Source organism: Anomaloglossus baeobatrachus, chromosome 12 (genome assembly GCF_048569485.1).
Source record: "Anomaloglossus baeobatrachus isolate aAnoBae1 chromosome 12, aAnoBae1.hap1, whole genome shotgun sequence".
Lineage (NCBI taxonomy): Eukaryota > Metazoa > Chordata > Amphibia > Anura > Aromobatidae > Anomaloglossus > Anomaloglossus baeobatrachus.
In genome coordinates this window covers 64,113,667-64,127,996 of record NC_134364.1, presented here as the reverse complement: position 1 = coordinate 64,127,996, position 14,330 = coordinate 64,113,667, and the positions used below count along the sequence as shown (strand labels likewise).

The following is a 14,330-nucleotide window of genomic DNA, read 5'->3' as shown; positions in this document are numbered from 1 at the left end:
GTACTCCCTGCTTTTTGAACTTTTTCTTCAATGGTTCCCTTCAGAGCGGGCCAAAGGGGCATTCCTGATGTTGCACCTCGGCCGGGAGAGGCGCTGTGTATGTAAGGCACCCTCCCATTAGGGGAGGTGCCTGCGCAACACATTCAGTTAGTCAGTATACCAGTCTGCTAGCTAGTTGTCAGGTCACGTTAACCTTGTGCCTGCATGCATCTGTGTCCACACCAGAGTCAGTCTCATGTCCTGGGCGTCAGCTGGTAGCTGGTGTCCGCCTTGCAGTGGGCGCTTAGTTACGCCCCTCTCACTAAAGGGTAAGCCCAGTTTCCCCTGTGGTGCAGTGGGTCCTCTAATCCCACTCGCTGCCCCTACACCGGCCGTGATGCATTACAGAAATATTTAATTTCTAATTACATTACTGTTACCCTTTCCCTATATTTGCGGACACTTACAGAGGAACAATGTAAAAAAAAAGTTCTCAGGTGGGAAATAAAAGTTAATGGCAGCAAGTTAACCTTTTTTTTTTTTTTTTTTTTTAAGCAGCTCAACCCCAGTTAGATGCAGGAACTCCTAAATCCAGGGATGCTGACACGACTGGTGTAAAGACTCCTACGTTGAAGAAAACGAAGCAAAGGAAGAGTAAATCCAGGCTTAAGTCGCCGCGAGTGATGCTCACACCCATGCACACCAGGCGGGATATCAAATCTAAGTGTTTACAGAATAAGGTCCACTATAACAGCCTAAGGGAGTCTTATACTGATAACAGTGTGTTCGATAGTGAACAGGATGTGGAAATGGGCAAGGAAATAGTTTCTAGAAGGAAAGGACTTTCACCAGTCAAAAACGTGACCTTTGAGCTGGACGATAGCGAGGGTGGTGGTGCCGACACGGAGAAGGTTGCTAAACAGGGCTCATCTTTTAATGTTAAACGCAAACCGAGAACAATACCCGAAATAAAAGTTAGTAAGACTCGAGCTACAGACTCCAGTGACCCTCAGACCAACTCGCTGCCACTGAGCGCTGCCTCCGGCAATGAGCAATCTTCCCATTCTGCACGTCACCAGAAAGCTCCTACCGCCTCGTTGAAGTCACATAAAAATGCTGAAACTGAAAAAACCTGGAAAGAAAGGGTCAGAGATCAGAAGACATCAAATTGTCCTATACAACGTCTTAGTGATTCTGGAGATCACCATGGTAGAAACACCAAGAAACTTGAAGGTAATCGCAGAAAAATACAGTCTTGTTCTGCCTCTGAATTTTCAGAATCTCAAGAGTCAGAGCAAGAAAATGTTTCCTGGAAGAGTCCTATAAAGATACCAACAGGTATTCTTAAGAAGACTCCTCCCGAGTCCGTTAAGCTCAGTGGCTCTAAAAAGGAAGATTTTTTGGAAAAGGAATCCAAGACTCAGACTAAAGTCCAGAAAAAAGAATTGCATGCGGAGCCTAGTAAGCAGAGTGATGTAGTAGAGTCTCAAGATTCGGAAGATGAGCCAGTTTTGAAAAGGTTAGCAAGCACTAAGACTGGAAAGGCCGTTCCCGAACAGAGAAAACTTCCACCTCGTCTGGCAAAGCCTGGAGTGGTATTTTTTGCAGAGTCTGAGGATGCGAAAAAAAAGTCAACACCTGGCGTAGTGCTCAGAAAACTGCGTCCTCGTTCAAAACAGCCAAAAAGTTATTTCGAATCTTCAAATTGGGAAGACGAACCGGAATCTGAAGATTCAGAAGAGGAGCTAGTGCCTGAACAAAACTTCACACAGCGGGGTAGTCCTCAAAAAGAGCAAAACCAGCCATTTCGCATAAGACAAAAGCTAGTTTCTCAAATTTCAGAAGAACCGATATCAAGAAAGGACTCTAAAGCTGCCGCTATTGCTCAAAAGAAAGAAAAACTGAGTGGTTTAGTAGAATCTCAAGAATCGGAAGAAGAGACAAAATTAAGAAGGTTTCCCAGGCAAGCCGCAAATACTCGAAAGAAGAAAACCCACATTGGTTTGTTGGGTTCTCAAGATAAAGAAAAAGAAACAATATTGAGAAAGACACCAAGGCAAACAGCAAGTACTCGAGAGAAGCAAAAACAAGTTGACTTAGTGGAATCTCAAGACTCAGAAGAAGAGCCAATATTAGAAAAAAAGTCCAGAACTGCAGGTACCAGCCAAAAGAACCAAAAAAAGATTGCTTTGGTAGAATCTCAAGATTCGCCAGACAGGACAATATCTACAAAGATTTCTAGTCAACAGACGAGTGCCCAAAATAAACAAGCACTTAGTAAATCTCCCCCAGGAAGAAGCCAGCCTACCAGTTCCACCAAACTAAAGGTTGCTCCAGCAGAATCTGAAGATTCAGAAGAAGAGCCAATATTAATAACGGAGTCAAGGCAAAAGCCTAATGCTCTAAAAATGGCAACAAACATTGGTTTAATGGAATCTGATGATTCAGAACAGGAGCCAACATCAAGTAAGGAGTCCAGGCCAAAGGCCAAAACTCAGAAAAGACAAAAACTGATCAGCTTGAGAGAACCTCAAGAGTCGGCAGATGAGACAGTATCTACAAAGCTGTTTAGTAAACGGACCGGTGGCCAAAAGAACCACACCCTTAGGGAAAGAAGCCAGCCTGCCCGATCTACCAAACTAAAGATTGCTGCAGCAGACTCTCAAGATTCAGAAGAAGAGCCAATATTAAGAAAGGCATCCAGGCAAGATGCTAATGCACTAAAAATGCCAAAAACCATTGGCTCGCTAGAATCTGATGATTCAGAACAGGAGCAGACATCAAGAAAGGAGCCAAAGGTCAAAACTCAGAAAAAACAAAAACGGATTAGCTTGAAAGAATCTCAAGATTCGGCAGACGAGACAGTATCTACAAAACGGACAATATCTACAAAACGGACCAGTACCCAAAACAAACAAGCACTTGGTGGAAGAAGCCAGCTTGCCCGATCTACCAAACTAAAGTTTACTCCAGCAGAATCTCAAGATTCAGAAGAAGAGCCAATATTAAGTAAGGTGTCAAGGCAAAAGACTAATGCTCTAAAAATGCTAAAAAACAATGGTTTACTAGAATCTGATGATTCAGAACAGGAGCCAACATCAAGAAAGGAGTCAAAGCCAAATTCCAAAACTCAGAAAAAACAAAAACGGATTAGCTTGAAAGAATCTAAAGATTCGGCAGACGAGACAATATCGACAAAACGGACCAGTGCCCAAAACAAACAAGCACTTGGTGAAAGAAGGCAGCCTGCCCGATCTACCAAACTAAAGATTACTCCAGCAGAATCTCAAGATTCAGACCGGGAAACTGTATCACGGCAAGATTCTAGACCATCTGATGTTGGAAAAGGACAACCACCCTCTGCCACCGCCTCATCTAGAAGACCACGACCATCTACCTCTTGTAAAGAACAAGAGAGAGAAATGAACAAAGAAGGCAACCTGCCAGTTACCGACACTCCTCAGAAGTCATCGGAATCCAGTCTGTCAAAAATAAGAAAGCTGTCGTTTTTGGTGGAGACAGAGAGTAATTCGTCTTCTGATGACGAGGCAAACAGTTCATGGAGGGAGCTGTCATTGCCTTGGTATAGAAAAAGAGCTATAGTTTACACTCCTGCCCCAACTAAAGGTCAGCGTCCTCGTGTAACCTCCCGGGAACATTTATCTCAACCGGAAAGTGACTTTGACAAACTACAAGGAAAGCCCACAAGTCCTCAGAGAAACTCGAAAAAGCTTAATCCTAATGCACGCAGCGTCTTGGGCGCTAAGTCCACAGGTAGTGAGGAGGAAATTGAGGACCACAAAGTGGCAGCAGTTCGAAAGAAACCCAAGTGGATGCCCTTAGATCCATTCAAAGCAATACTCCATGAGGAGGAATGGACAGAGGAAGAATTGAAGAGACTTTACAAGTGAGTATCTTCTAACACTTTTTAATTCTGGCTTCAGATCACGCTGAAATCTCTCGCTCTGAGCCAGATCTTCAGGCTTCGATGAGGCCAGGGAGGGTTCTGCACAAGAATGTCCTGTGACCTTGCATGCGCAGAACTCTCCCGGACCTCAAAGTCCTGGTTCAGCATCAGAGGTCCGGAGATTTCGGCACAATGTGACTCCTGCCTGATGCGTTCACCTCCAGTTATTTGTGTAGCTCACTACGCTCAGTCTTGTTTGCTGTCCAGTTGGACCCCCAAATATTTGTAAGTCTGACCAGCGATAGTGACCAGTAAACTATCCATCTTTCTCCTGCTACCGTTTACCACCAAGTCCTTAGTTTTCTTTGTTTAGTTGTAAATAGTGAGCATGGCACCAGTCCACAAAATCCGACTCCACCCTTCTATATTCCTTATCACCCCGGTCCCCCGCAATACATCAGACTACCACGGAGTCGCCTGAGAATTTTTGAAGGTGGAAAAAATCAGATTTATACTGAAAATCTTCTGTATACAGGGTGAATAGAAAGCATGCCAGCGCCATTCTCTGGGAGGCACCTACACTGCTCAGTAATCTGCCAGACACAGCCGCTGCCAACTGTACAAACTGCGGCCCGTCTGACAGGTAGTCTGTTATCCAATTTCTCATCCCCTCCTCCACCTTCATATCTTCAATCTTTTTGCATGGTAAGAGAGGGCTGGACAGTGTTAAATGCACTAGAAAAATCAAAGAACATATCCAAAGGAACAGCGTACAGCAACACCTTCTCTGTGGCCTAAGCCACACAGCGAGAAAATCGGTGCTAGTGGAGTGCGATAAAACATTGCATTCCCCTCGGACCAATTCTAGCCTGTGTGTCAGCACACATGAGCGATTATTTTCTCAGCCCTAATCGGACCGAGAAAACAATCGCAGCATGCTGCGACTGTAATGTGAGACTCTTTTCTCTCGCACCCATTCAAGTGAATGGGGTGAGAGAAAAATCACACTGCACTCGCGGTACACCGGTATACCGCGAGTGCAGTGTGAGAATCACAATAGCCGGCTACGGAGGAGAGGGAGAGAAATCCCTCCCTCCTCTCCTCCGTGCGGGCCCGCCCCTCCGCAGCGCTGGTCCGCCTCTCCTGAGTGCCGGCCACCCCCCCGCAGCTGAGGTACGCTCGCACAGTCGGACCTCAGTAGCAGGGACACACGCATGACACTCTGCTCTGCTGTACTGCCAGCGCGAGCAGAGTGTCATGCAAGGGGATCACAGTAATCCCCGTGTGGCCCAGGCCTAATGTGTTTAATTTTGTTCTGTGACCGAGCTCTTCACGCAATTTGCTCTTATGTCAATTTATATTTTCCCATTAAAATTATTTGAAATGCTATTAATACGTTAAAGCCCCTACTTATGCCCCCCCCCCCCCTCCCCCATCCTGGTATATGGCCACCAGCCCGGTACTGTATATATATGGTTGCCCATCCTGCTGTGTGGTCCCCCATCTTGATATAGATATGATCGCCCATCCTGGCATATGGCCCCATCTGTGTGTATGTATGTATGTATGTATGTATATATGCAACAGCTATTTCAGTTTCATATATCTAATAACTGATGGACTGAGTAATATTTCTGGATTGAAATGAGGTTTATTGTACTAACAGAAAATGTGCAATGTGCATTTAAACAAAATTTGACCGGTGCAAAAGTATGGGCACCCTTATCAATTTCTTGATTTGAACACTCCTAACTACTTTTTACTGACTTACTAAAGCACTAAATTGGTTTTGTAACCTCATTGAGCTTTGAACTTCATAGGCAGGTGTATCCAATCATGAGAAAAGGTATTTAACACTAGAACTACTGGACTCGTGACACCTATATAGAAATACATGGTGCAAAGTAGTCAAAATGACTACCTCAGTAGTTCTAGTGTTAAGGTGGCCACTTGCAAGTTGTTCTCCTATTTGAATCTCCTATGAAGAGTGGCATCATGGGCTCCTCAAAACAACTCTCAAATGATCTGAAAACAAAGATTATTCAACATAGTTGTTCAGGGGAAGGATACAAAAAGTTGTCTCAGAGAGTTAAACTGTCAGTTTCCACTGTGAGGAACATAGTAAGGAAATGGAAGAATACAGGTACAGTTCTTGTTAAGTCCAGAAGTGGCAGGCCAAGAAAAATATCAGAAAGGCAGAGAAGAAGAATGGTGAGAACAGTCAAGGACAATCCACAGACCACCTCCAAAGACCTGCAGCTTCATCTTGCTGCAGATGATGTCACTGTGCATCGGTCAACAATACAGCGCACTTTGCACAAGGAGAAGCTGTATGGGAGAGTGATGCGAAAGAAGCCGTTTCTGCAAGCACACCACAAACAGAGTCGCCTGAGGTATGCAAAAGCACATTTGGACAAGCCAGTTACATTTTGGAAGAAGGTCCTGTGGACTGATGAAACAAAGATCGAGTTGTTTGGTCATACAAAAAGGCGTTATGCATGGAGGGAAAAAAACACGGCTTCCAAGAAAAGCACTTGCTACCCACAGTAAAATTTGGTGGAGGTTCCATCATGCTTTGGGGCTGTGTGGCCAATGCCGGCACCGGGAATCTTGTTAGAGTTGAGGGTCGCATGGATTCAACTCAGTATCAGCAGATTCTTGACAATAATGTGCAAGAATCAGTGACGAAGTTGAAGTTACGCAGTGGATGGATATTTCAGCAAGACAATGATCCAAAACACCGCTCCAAATCTACTCAGGCATTCATGCAGAGGAACAATTACAATGTTCTGGAATGGCCATCCCAGTCCCCAGACCTGAATATCATTGAACATCTGTGGGATGATTTGAAGCGGCTGTCCATGCTCGGCGACCATCAAACTTAACTGAACTGGAATTGTTTTGTAAACAGGAATGGTCAAATATACCTTCATCTAGGATCCAGGAACTCATTAAAAGCTACAGGAAGCGACTAGAGGCTGTAATTTTTGCAAAAGGAGGATCTACAAAATATTAATGTCACTTTTATGTTGAGGTGCCCATACTTTTGCACCGGTCAAATTTTGTTTAAATGTGGATTGCACATTTTCTGTTAGTACAATAAACCTCATTTCAATCCAGAAATATTAGTCCATCAGTTATTAGATATATGAAACTGAAATAGCTGTTGCAAAAACCCAAATTGTTATAAAGAAAAAAGGTTAACATTAATAGGGGTGCCCAAACTTTTTCATATGACTGTGTGTGTGTGTGTGTGTGTATATACAGTGCCTACAAGTAGTATTCAACCCCCTGCAGATTTAGCAGGTTTGATAAGATGCAAATAAGTTAGAGCCTGCAAACTTCAAACAAGAGCAGGATTTATTAACAGATGCATAAATCTTACAAACCAACAAGTTATGTTGCTCAGTTAAATTTTAATAAATTTTCAACATAAAAGTGTGGGTCAATTATTATTCAACCCCTAGGTTTAATATTTTGTGGAATAACCCTTGTTTGCAATTACAGCTAATAATCGTCTTTTATAAGACCTGATCAGGCCGGCACAGGTCTCTGGAGTTATCTTGGCCCACTCCTCCATGCAGATCTTCTCCAAGTTATCTAGGTTCTTTGGGTGTCTCATGTGGACTTTAATCTTGAGCTCCTTCCACAAGTTTTCAATTGGGTTAAGGTCAGGAGACTGACTAGGCCACTGCAACACCTTGATTTTTTTTCCCTCTTGAACCAGGCCTTGGTTTTCTTGGCTGTGTGCTTTGGGTCGTTGTCTTGTTGGAAGATGAAATGACGACCCTGTCATGATGTATGTAGTTTTCTCCATCCCATATTTCTTCAGCGCTCTATTGGGAGACCCAGACAATTGGGTGTATAGCTACTGCCTCCGGAGGTCACACAAAGTATTACACTAAAAAGTGTAAGGCCCCTCCCCTTCTGGCTATACACCCCCCGTGGGATCACGGGCTTACTCAGTTTTAGCTTTGTGTGCGAAGGAGGTCATACATCCACGCATAGCTCCACATTGTATAGTCAGCAGTAGCTGCTGACTATCTCGGATGGAAGAAAAGAGGACACATATAGTGTCCCCAGCATGCTCCCTTCTCACCAGATGGTGTTGCAAGGTTGAGGTACCTATTGCTGGTACAGAGGCCGGAGCCCCACATGCTGTTTTCCTTCCACATCCCCTTGGAGGGCCCTGTGGAAGTGGGATCTGTCGGCCTCCAAGCCCTGAGGCCGGGCTCCATCCACAGACCCAGAAGAACCTGATGGATGTGGAGCACGAGTACTATCAGGGACAAGGCCCTGCATCGGTCAGGTACTCGGTGTCTCCGGCAAGCACAGCACGCTCCGGGCTTGCTGGGCGTTATAGTGCGCCGGGGACATTAGTGATGGGCTTATGTTGCTGCAGCCATGGCTGAGCGACGGGTCATGTTTAGGAACTTGCGCCGACCGCTCATACGGCGGCGGCGCTGATGTGACTTGTAGTGCGCCGGGGACTTGGCGCCGACCGCGCTTTTACGGCGGGGGCGCCTGTAACTTTAGTCCCCGGCTTCTGAGGCCTGGCACCGCTTCGTTCCCGCCCCCAGCCCTGCCAGTCAGAGGAGGGGCGGGACGCTGTACAGATCTCAGCGCAGGGAGCTGGAGTCTGCTTTGCATTCTCCAGCCCCCTCTCACTGAACACAGTGAGATGCCGGGTTCCCGCTCTTGGCTGGGGCTCGCCCACGGCCCGCCCCTCTGCACAGGACGTGGAAGAGAAGCCGGCAGCCATTATGGTTTCCACTCTGGGAGAACGGAACCAGGCACAGGTTTTTGAGCGACCTCATACTCGCGCTGGGCGGGCGATAGGCAGTACTGGTCCCACTAATACTGAAGTGGGCTTTTGAACTGTGTGCGGATATGCGATGCAGCACTGTACTGTCGCTATTCTGGGCATACTCTCCTAGATGGCTAGACAAGTGTTCAATGATTAGTCTGCAGTGTTTGTTGGCAGATTTGGCAACAGCAAAGTGCCAAGGCACAAGCTTTCATTGCCGCTTCGTTTGCAGGTGCTGCAATTGGGTTTATTGTCATGCTATACATGCACTATATGTCGTTTTTCTTGGCTAATGCACCTAGTTAAACAGACAATAGCAGCAGTAAGGCAACGCTGCCAAGGCACAGGCTCTCAATGCTGCTTGATTTGCTTGTACTGCAGTGTTTTTCTGTCATGCTTGTCTGCTATACATTTCCTGTATGTCGCTATCCTTGCCTCATGCTCCTAGTTAACTAGACAACAGCAGCAGTAGAGCAGTGGTGCCAAGGCACCAGCTTGCAAGGCTGCTGCATTTGCATGTGCTGGCAGTGTTTACTGTCATGTTTGTATGCGATACATTCACTGTATGTCGCTATCCTTGTCTCATACTCCTAGATATATAGACAATAGCAGCAGAAGGCCTAATGTGCTAAGCCACAAGTTTCAATGCTGCGTGTACTACATGTGCTGAAGTGTTTACTTGTACTTCAGGCTTGTATGCTATACATTCACTGTATGTCGCTATCCTTGTCTCATACTCCTAGATATATAGACAATAGCAGCAGAAGAGCTAATGTGCCAAGCCACAAGTTTTCAATGCTGCGGGTACTACAGGTGCTGAAGTGTTTACTTGTACTTCGTGCTTGAATGCTATACGTTCACTGTATGTCGCTATCCTTGTCTCAAGCTCCTGGATAAATAGACAACAGCAGCAGAAGAGCTAATGTGCCAAGCCACAAGTTTTCAATGCTGCGTGTACTACATGAGCTGAAGTGTTTATTTGTACTTCATGCTTGTATGATTATTTACTGTACGGTCGCTATCCTAGGCTATGCACTTAGATAGCTAGACAACAACAGCAGAAAAAGAAAAGGCCAATGAGGACTTTATATGTTGCTTGTACTGCATGTAATACGAGTCTAGGACCCCAGTGCGGGCAATTGCTTGACCGGGGTTTTCGGCTATATGTGGTTAAAAGAACCACCTGTGCTTCCTGCCCAGAGACAGGGACGAAATTGCAGTTTCTTTACGCTGTTATATTGGCTGTGACTATGGCTGACATCTTACAGTCTGGCAGCCCACGCAGACCTTGGGCAATATAGTTGCAATGCCCCTGGCCACCATGATTTGAGGAGCAGCTCAAGGCTCCAGGGTGGTTTTCACGCGTCCCAGGGGGCAGGCTCCGACACGGACGTCAGTTCAAGAGGGCCTAAGCAGGCTCGCTGGGAATAGCCCTCGACTCCATCAGTGAAAGAGTCAGCTTCACAGCAGGGGAGATCTCTTTTCTAATATCGCAAGCAATTGCGTACTCGTCTGGCCCTCTGATCCTAGAGATGCAGTCCAGAAACGCAACGCTTTTCACGATAAGCGTTCTCCGACCGTATTAATGAGACACTCTCCTCCCTGATTGGACAAGCGCTAGCCCAGGTCCAAATGTGGATCTCCCGATCTCCAGGCTTGCAGCTGGATCTATAGTTGTAGTGGTGGATGGGGCTTCACGTCAAAATGCCATTGACAGATAGATAGGTTCTGGCCGCAATCTGTCTATGAAGCTATCGGCAGGTCGGTTGCTCCGGCAGTCGCAGCCGTGAAGGCACTCCAAGCTATTTCAGATAGTGTTGCGCAGAGGGACGCTGTCACCGGTACATCTCGGTCTCAGCAGCGTCTGTAATCTCGCAATCGCCGCATGGCGAACCATGCTGTTAAGGCTGTCCGAGACTCTACGAGCCGGACGGCGGTGGCATCGGCCATCTCCGTATTTTTTACGCAGAGCCTAGTGGTTAACAGATTGGATCAGATGCTTCTTCCAACAAAGTGCTTAACCAGGTTGCCTTTATCTAGTGATAGTCTGTTGGTAAGGGTTGAATGAATTCATTCAACTGTCCAAAACGACTCAAAAGGCCCAGAAGGGCATAGATTCCTAGCAGGCTCAAGTACGCCCGGGGGAAGGCAGCCGGAGGAATCGCTACCAAAGCGTTTTTTTCTCATAATTTTCAGCCTTCTCACTCCGCAACCGCGGGGAGCAGACTCCCCCGCTTTAGCGACATTTACCTACCACAGGTCAAAGGCCGGTGAGAGAGAGTCAGTTTGTCTCAAACTACCTCTCCGACCGAGACGAGGCTCTTCTGCAGGCAGGACGAGTGGTAATCCCTGTTCCTCTTCAGGAACCAGTTACGCCTTTTGCTTCGACCTGGTCGTGGTGCCAAGATAGGACGGCTCCTTCCGTCCCGTTCTGGAATTTAAACTGCTTAACAAGCACGTGACAACCAGGCGGTTCCGGAGGGAATCACTCCGCTCCGTCATTGCCTCACTGTCTCAAAGAGTTTTTCCTAACATCCATAGACATTAGGATGCTTATCTCCACGTGCCGATTGCTCCAAGGCACCGGCGTTGGCTACGGGCATATTTCGTTTTGTAGCCCTACCCTTCGGCTGGCGACAGCCCCACGGGTTTTTCACCAAGTTCATGGCAGCAGTGGGAGCAGTCCCGCGCTCTTACGGTCACTCTGTGATCCCTTTCTTGGACAATCTACTTGTCAAGGCACTCTCTTTTAGAAGCATGCCAACACAACCTGAACATGGCGCTGGACCCTTCCCAGAGTTTCGGGGAGGTCTTTGACTTCTTCTAAGTTGAACCCAATCGCTGGCATATCTTGGCATAGAGTTTTCACACTCTCTCAGTGATAGTGAATTCCGCTGGACAAACAGCGTTCACTACAGACGAGGGTGCAGTCTCTCCTTCAAGGAGGCGCCTCATCCAGAGGCGAGCTTTTTCACGCAGTTTCATCTGCGTCCGCATCATTAGAAGATTCTTCGCTAAGGGGAAGGAAGTCGATGTTCCTACACAGTAACGTCCCCCTTTCACAGACGGTCAAAGACCGTCTTCAGAGGAGTCCACTCTTCAACTCAGTGGTCTAGAGCTCTGGGCAGTGTATCTTGCACTGCAAGCTTTCCTGCAGTGGCTGGAATGCAATCAGAACCGAATTCAGTCGGACTATCCACAGGTGGCGTACACATTCCGGACGTACAACACTAGGAAGCAAGTCTTCCTCAGTCGCGAGGACGTGGACGCAGGGGAATGGGACCTGCTCCCGTTTGGCTTCAAGAAATCGGTAGCCGCGGGATGAGGACGGACGTCGACATCATGGCGTCTCGGCAACTACAAGGTCTCGATTTTCATGGCGGGAGCTCTGGCGACAGGCGCCTTGGCTCAAGATTGGTCGCAGTTCCAGCTTCCGATTGCTGCCGCACTATTCTCGTCGCCCCAGACTGGCCGAGGAGGTTGTGGTACCGAGATCTGTGGCATCTCACCGTCAGTCGACTGTGAGCATTACGTCAGGGTCACAATGAGACGGGCTCGCCAGCCGCGGTTTGCCAAGATATTCCACAACTCGTGGAAGATATTCTTATCTTGGTGTTTTGCTCAGGGAGTGTATCCCTGGCCATCGGCTTTGCCTACTTTGCCTGCCCTCCTGCACTCTGGTCGGGAAAACGGTTGGTCGCTCGGCTCCCTTTAAGGGCAAGTCTCGGCACTATCCGTGTTGTTTCAGAAGCGTCTAGCACGTCTTCCTAAGGTGCGCACGTTGCTACAGGGAGTGTCATATTGTGCCCCCGTACGAGCGGCCGTTAGATCCATGGGATCTGAACGAGGTACTCGTTGCTCTCCAGAAGCCGCCTTTCGAGCCTCTGATGGGAGTTTCCCCTTTCTCGCCTGTCACAGAAAGTGGCTTTTCTAGGGCGATCACGTTTCTTCGGCGAGTGTATGAGCTGGCAGCTCTGTCATATCAGGCTCCCTTCCTGGTGTTTCACCAGGACTAGGTAGTGTTGCGCTCCATTCAGGAGTTTCTCCCTAAGGTAGTATCCGCGTTTCAGCTTAATCAGGATATATCATTACCTTCATTTTGTCCTCATCCGACTCACCGGTTTGAAACGGGTTTACATTTGTTAGATCTGGTCAGAGGACTCAGAATCTACTTTTCCCGCACGGCGCCTATGCGCTGATCTGATGCACTGTTTGTCCTTGTCGCTGGTACGCGCAAGGGATTGCAGGCTTCTAAAGCCAACATGGCTCGATGGCTCAAAGAACCAATTCTTGAAGCCTACCGTTCTGCTGAGCTTCCGGTTCCATCAGGGCTGAAGGCCCATTCAACCAGAGCCGTGGGTGTGTCCTGGGCATTACGCCACCAGGCTACGGCTCAACAGGTGTGCCAGGCAGCTACCTGGTCGAGTCTGCACATTTTCACCAAACATTATCAGGTGCATACCTATGCTTCGGCGGATGCCGGCCTAGGTAGAAGAGTACTGCAGGCGGCAGTGGCCTCCCCGTAGGGGAGCGCTGTCTTGCAGCCCTATCAAGAGGTATTTATTTACCCACCCAGGGACAGCTTTTGAACGTCCCAATTGTCTGGGTCTCCCAATAGAGCGCTGAAGAAGAAGGGAATTTTGTACTTACCGTAAATTCCTTTTCTTCTAGCTCTTATTGGGAGACCCAGCACCCGCCCTGTTGTCCTTCGGGATTCTTGGTTTGTTGCGGGTACACATGTTATTCATGTTGAACGGTTTGCAGTTCTCCGATGTTATTCGGAGTGAATTTGTTTAAACCAGTTATTGGCTTTCCTCCTTCTTGCTTTGGCACTAAAACTGAGTAAGCCCGTGATCCCACGGGGGGTGTATAGCCAGAAGGGGAGGGGCCTTACACTTTTTAGTGTAATACTTTGTGTGACCTCCGGAGGCAGTAGCTATACACCCAATTGTCTGGGTCTCCCAATAAGAGCTAGAAGAAAAGGAATTTACGGTAAGTACAAAATTCCCTTCTTCTTGTATAAGATGCCATGTGATGTATTTTAGCTTCTCACTGTATTTGCTGTAATACTATGTCAGGATGTGATGTCACTTTCCTTTGGTTGTACTTACTGAACACTTTGAAATGTCTTGGGATGTAAGTGACCATACCTTCCCCCCAGCTATTATCATATTGCAATCAGGCTTCAGCAGTAGCTATTGTCATTGATTTGGTGGGGGTTGCATATATATATTGTTCTTCTCAGCATGGGACTTCTCCAATCTACAAATTGGTAAACGGAACAGAGCCAGCAGTCTAAAGTCCATTCATGCATCAAATGGCCAGGGGGAGGTGTGCCCACCTAAGGGGCTGATCCCAGGAGAGAAGAACATGTTAGTTCAGTTAGTTGGATCTCGGCTGGAGAAGGACTAGGATCTATAGCTGAGGCTGGATCCTGGGGTCTGTGTGTGTGGACTGTTACAGACTGGAGATCCGCGGCCACGTGGGGTTATGCTTTGTTGAGTGAAGGGTGAGGACCTGTGCTAAGGCCAGCTCCTTTTCGCCCGTACATGGACGATTGGACTTTGAGGACTTTTGCATTCTCCTTGGCGCCCCTGGACCTATTTCCTTTGTGTGGACTCTAAAGAACCATTTTAA

The 14,330-nt window shown here is 47.3% G+C and overlaps 1 protein-coding gene across 1 annotated transcript in view; it reads left to right on the top strand.

The window, feature by feature from the left end:
• MIS18BP1 (MIS18 binding protein 1) overlaps nucleotides 1-14,330 on the top strand; it is a 173,332-nt gene that overhangs the window by 139,581 nt on the left and 19,421 nt on the right. Inside the window, exon 10 of the mRNA XM_075330177.1 lies at nucleotides 538-3,886. Within this exon, the coding sequence (XP_075186292.1) occupies nucleotides 538-3,886 (3,349 nt within the window). The remainder of the gene's footprint in view (nucleotides 1-537; nucleotides 3,887-14,330) is intronic.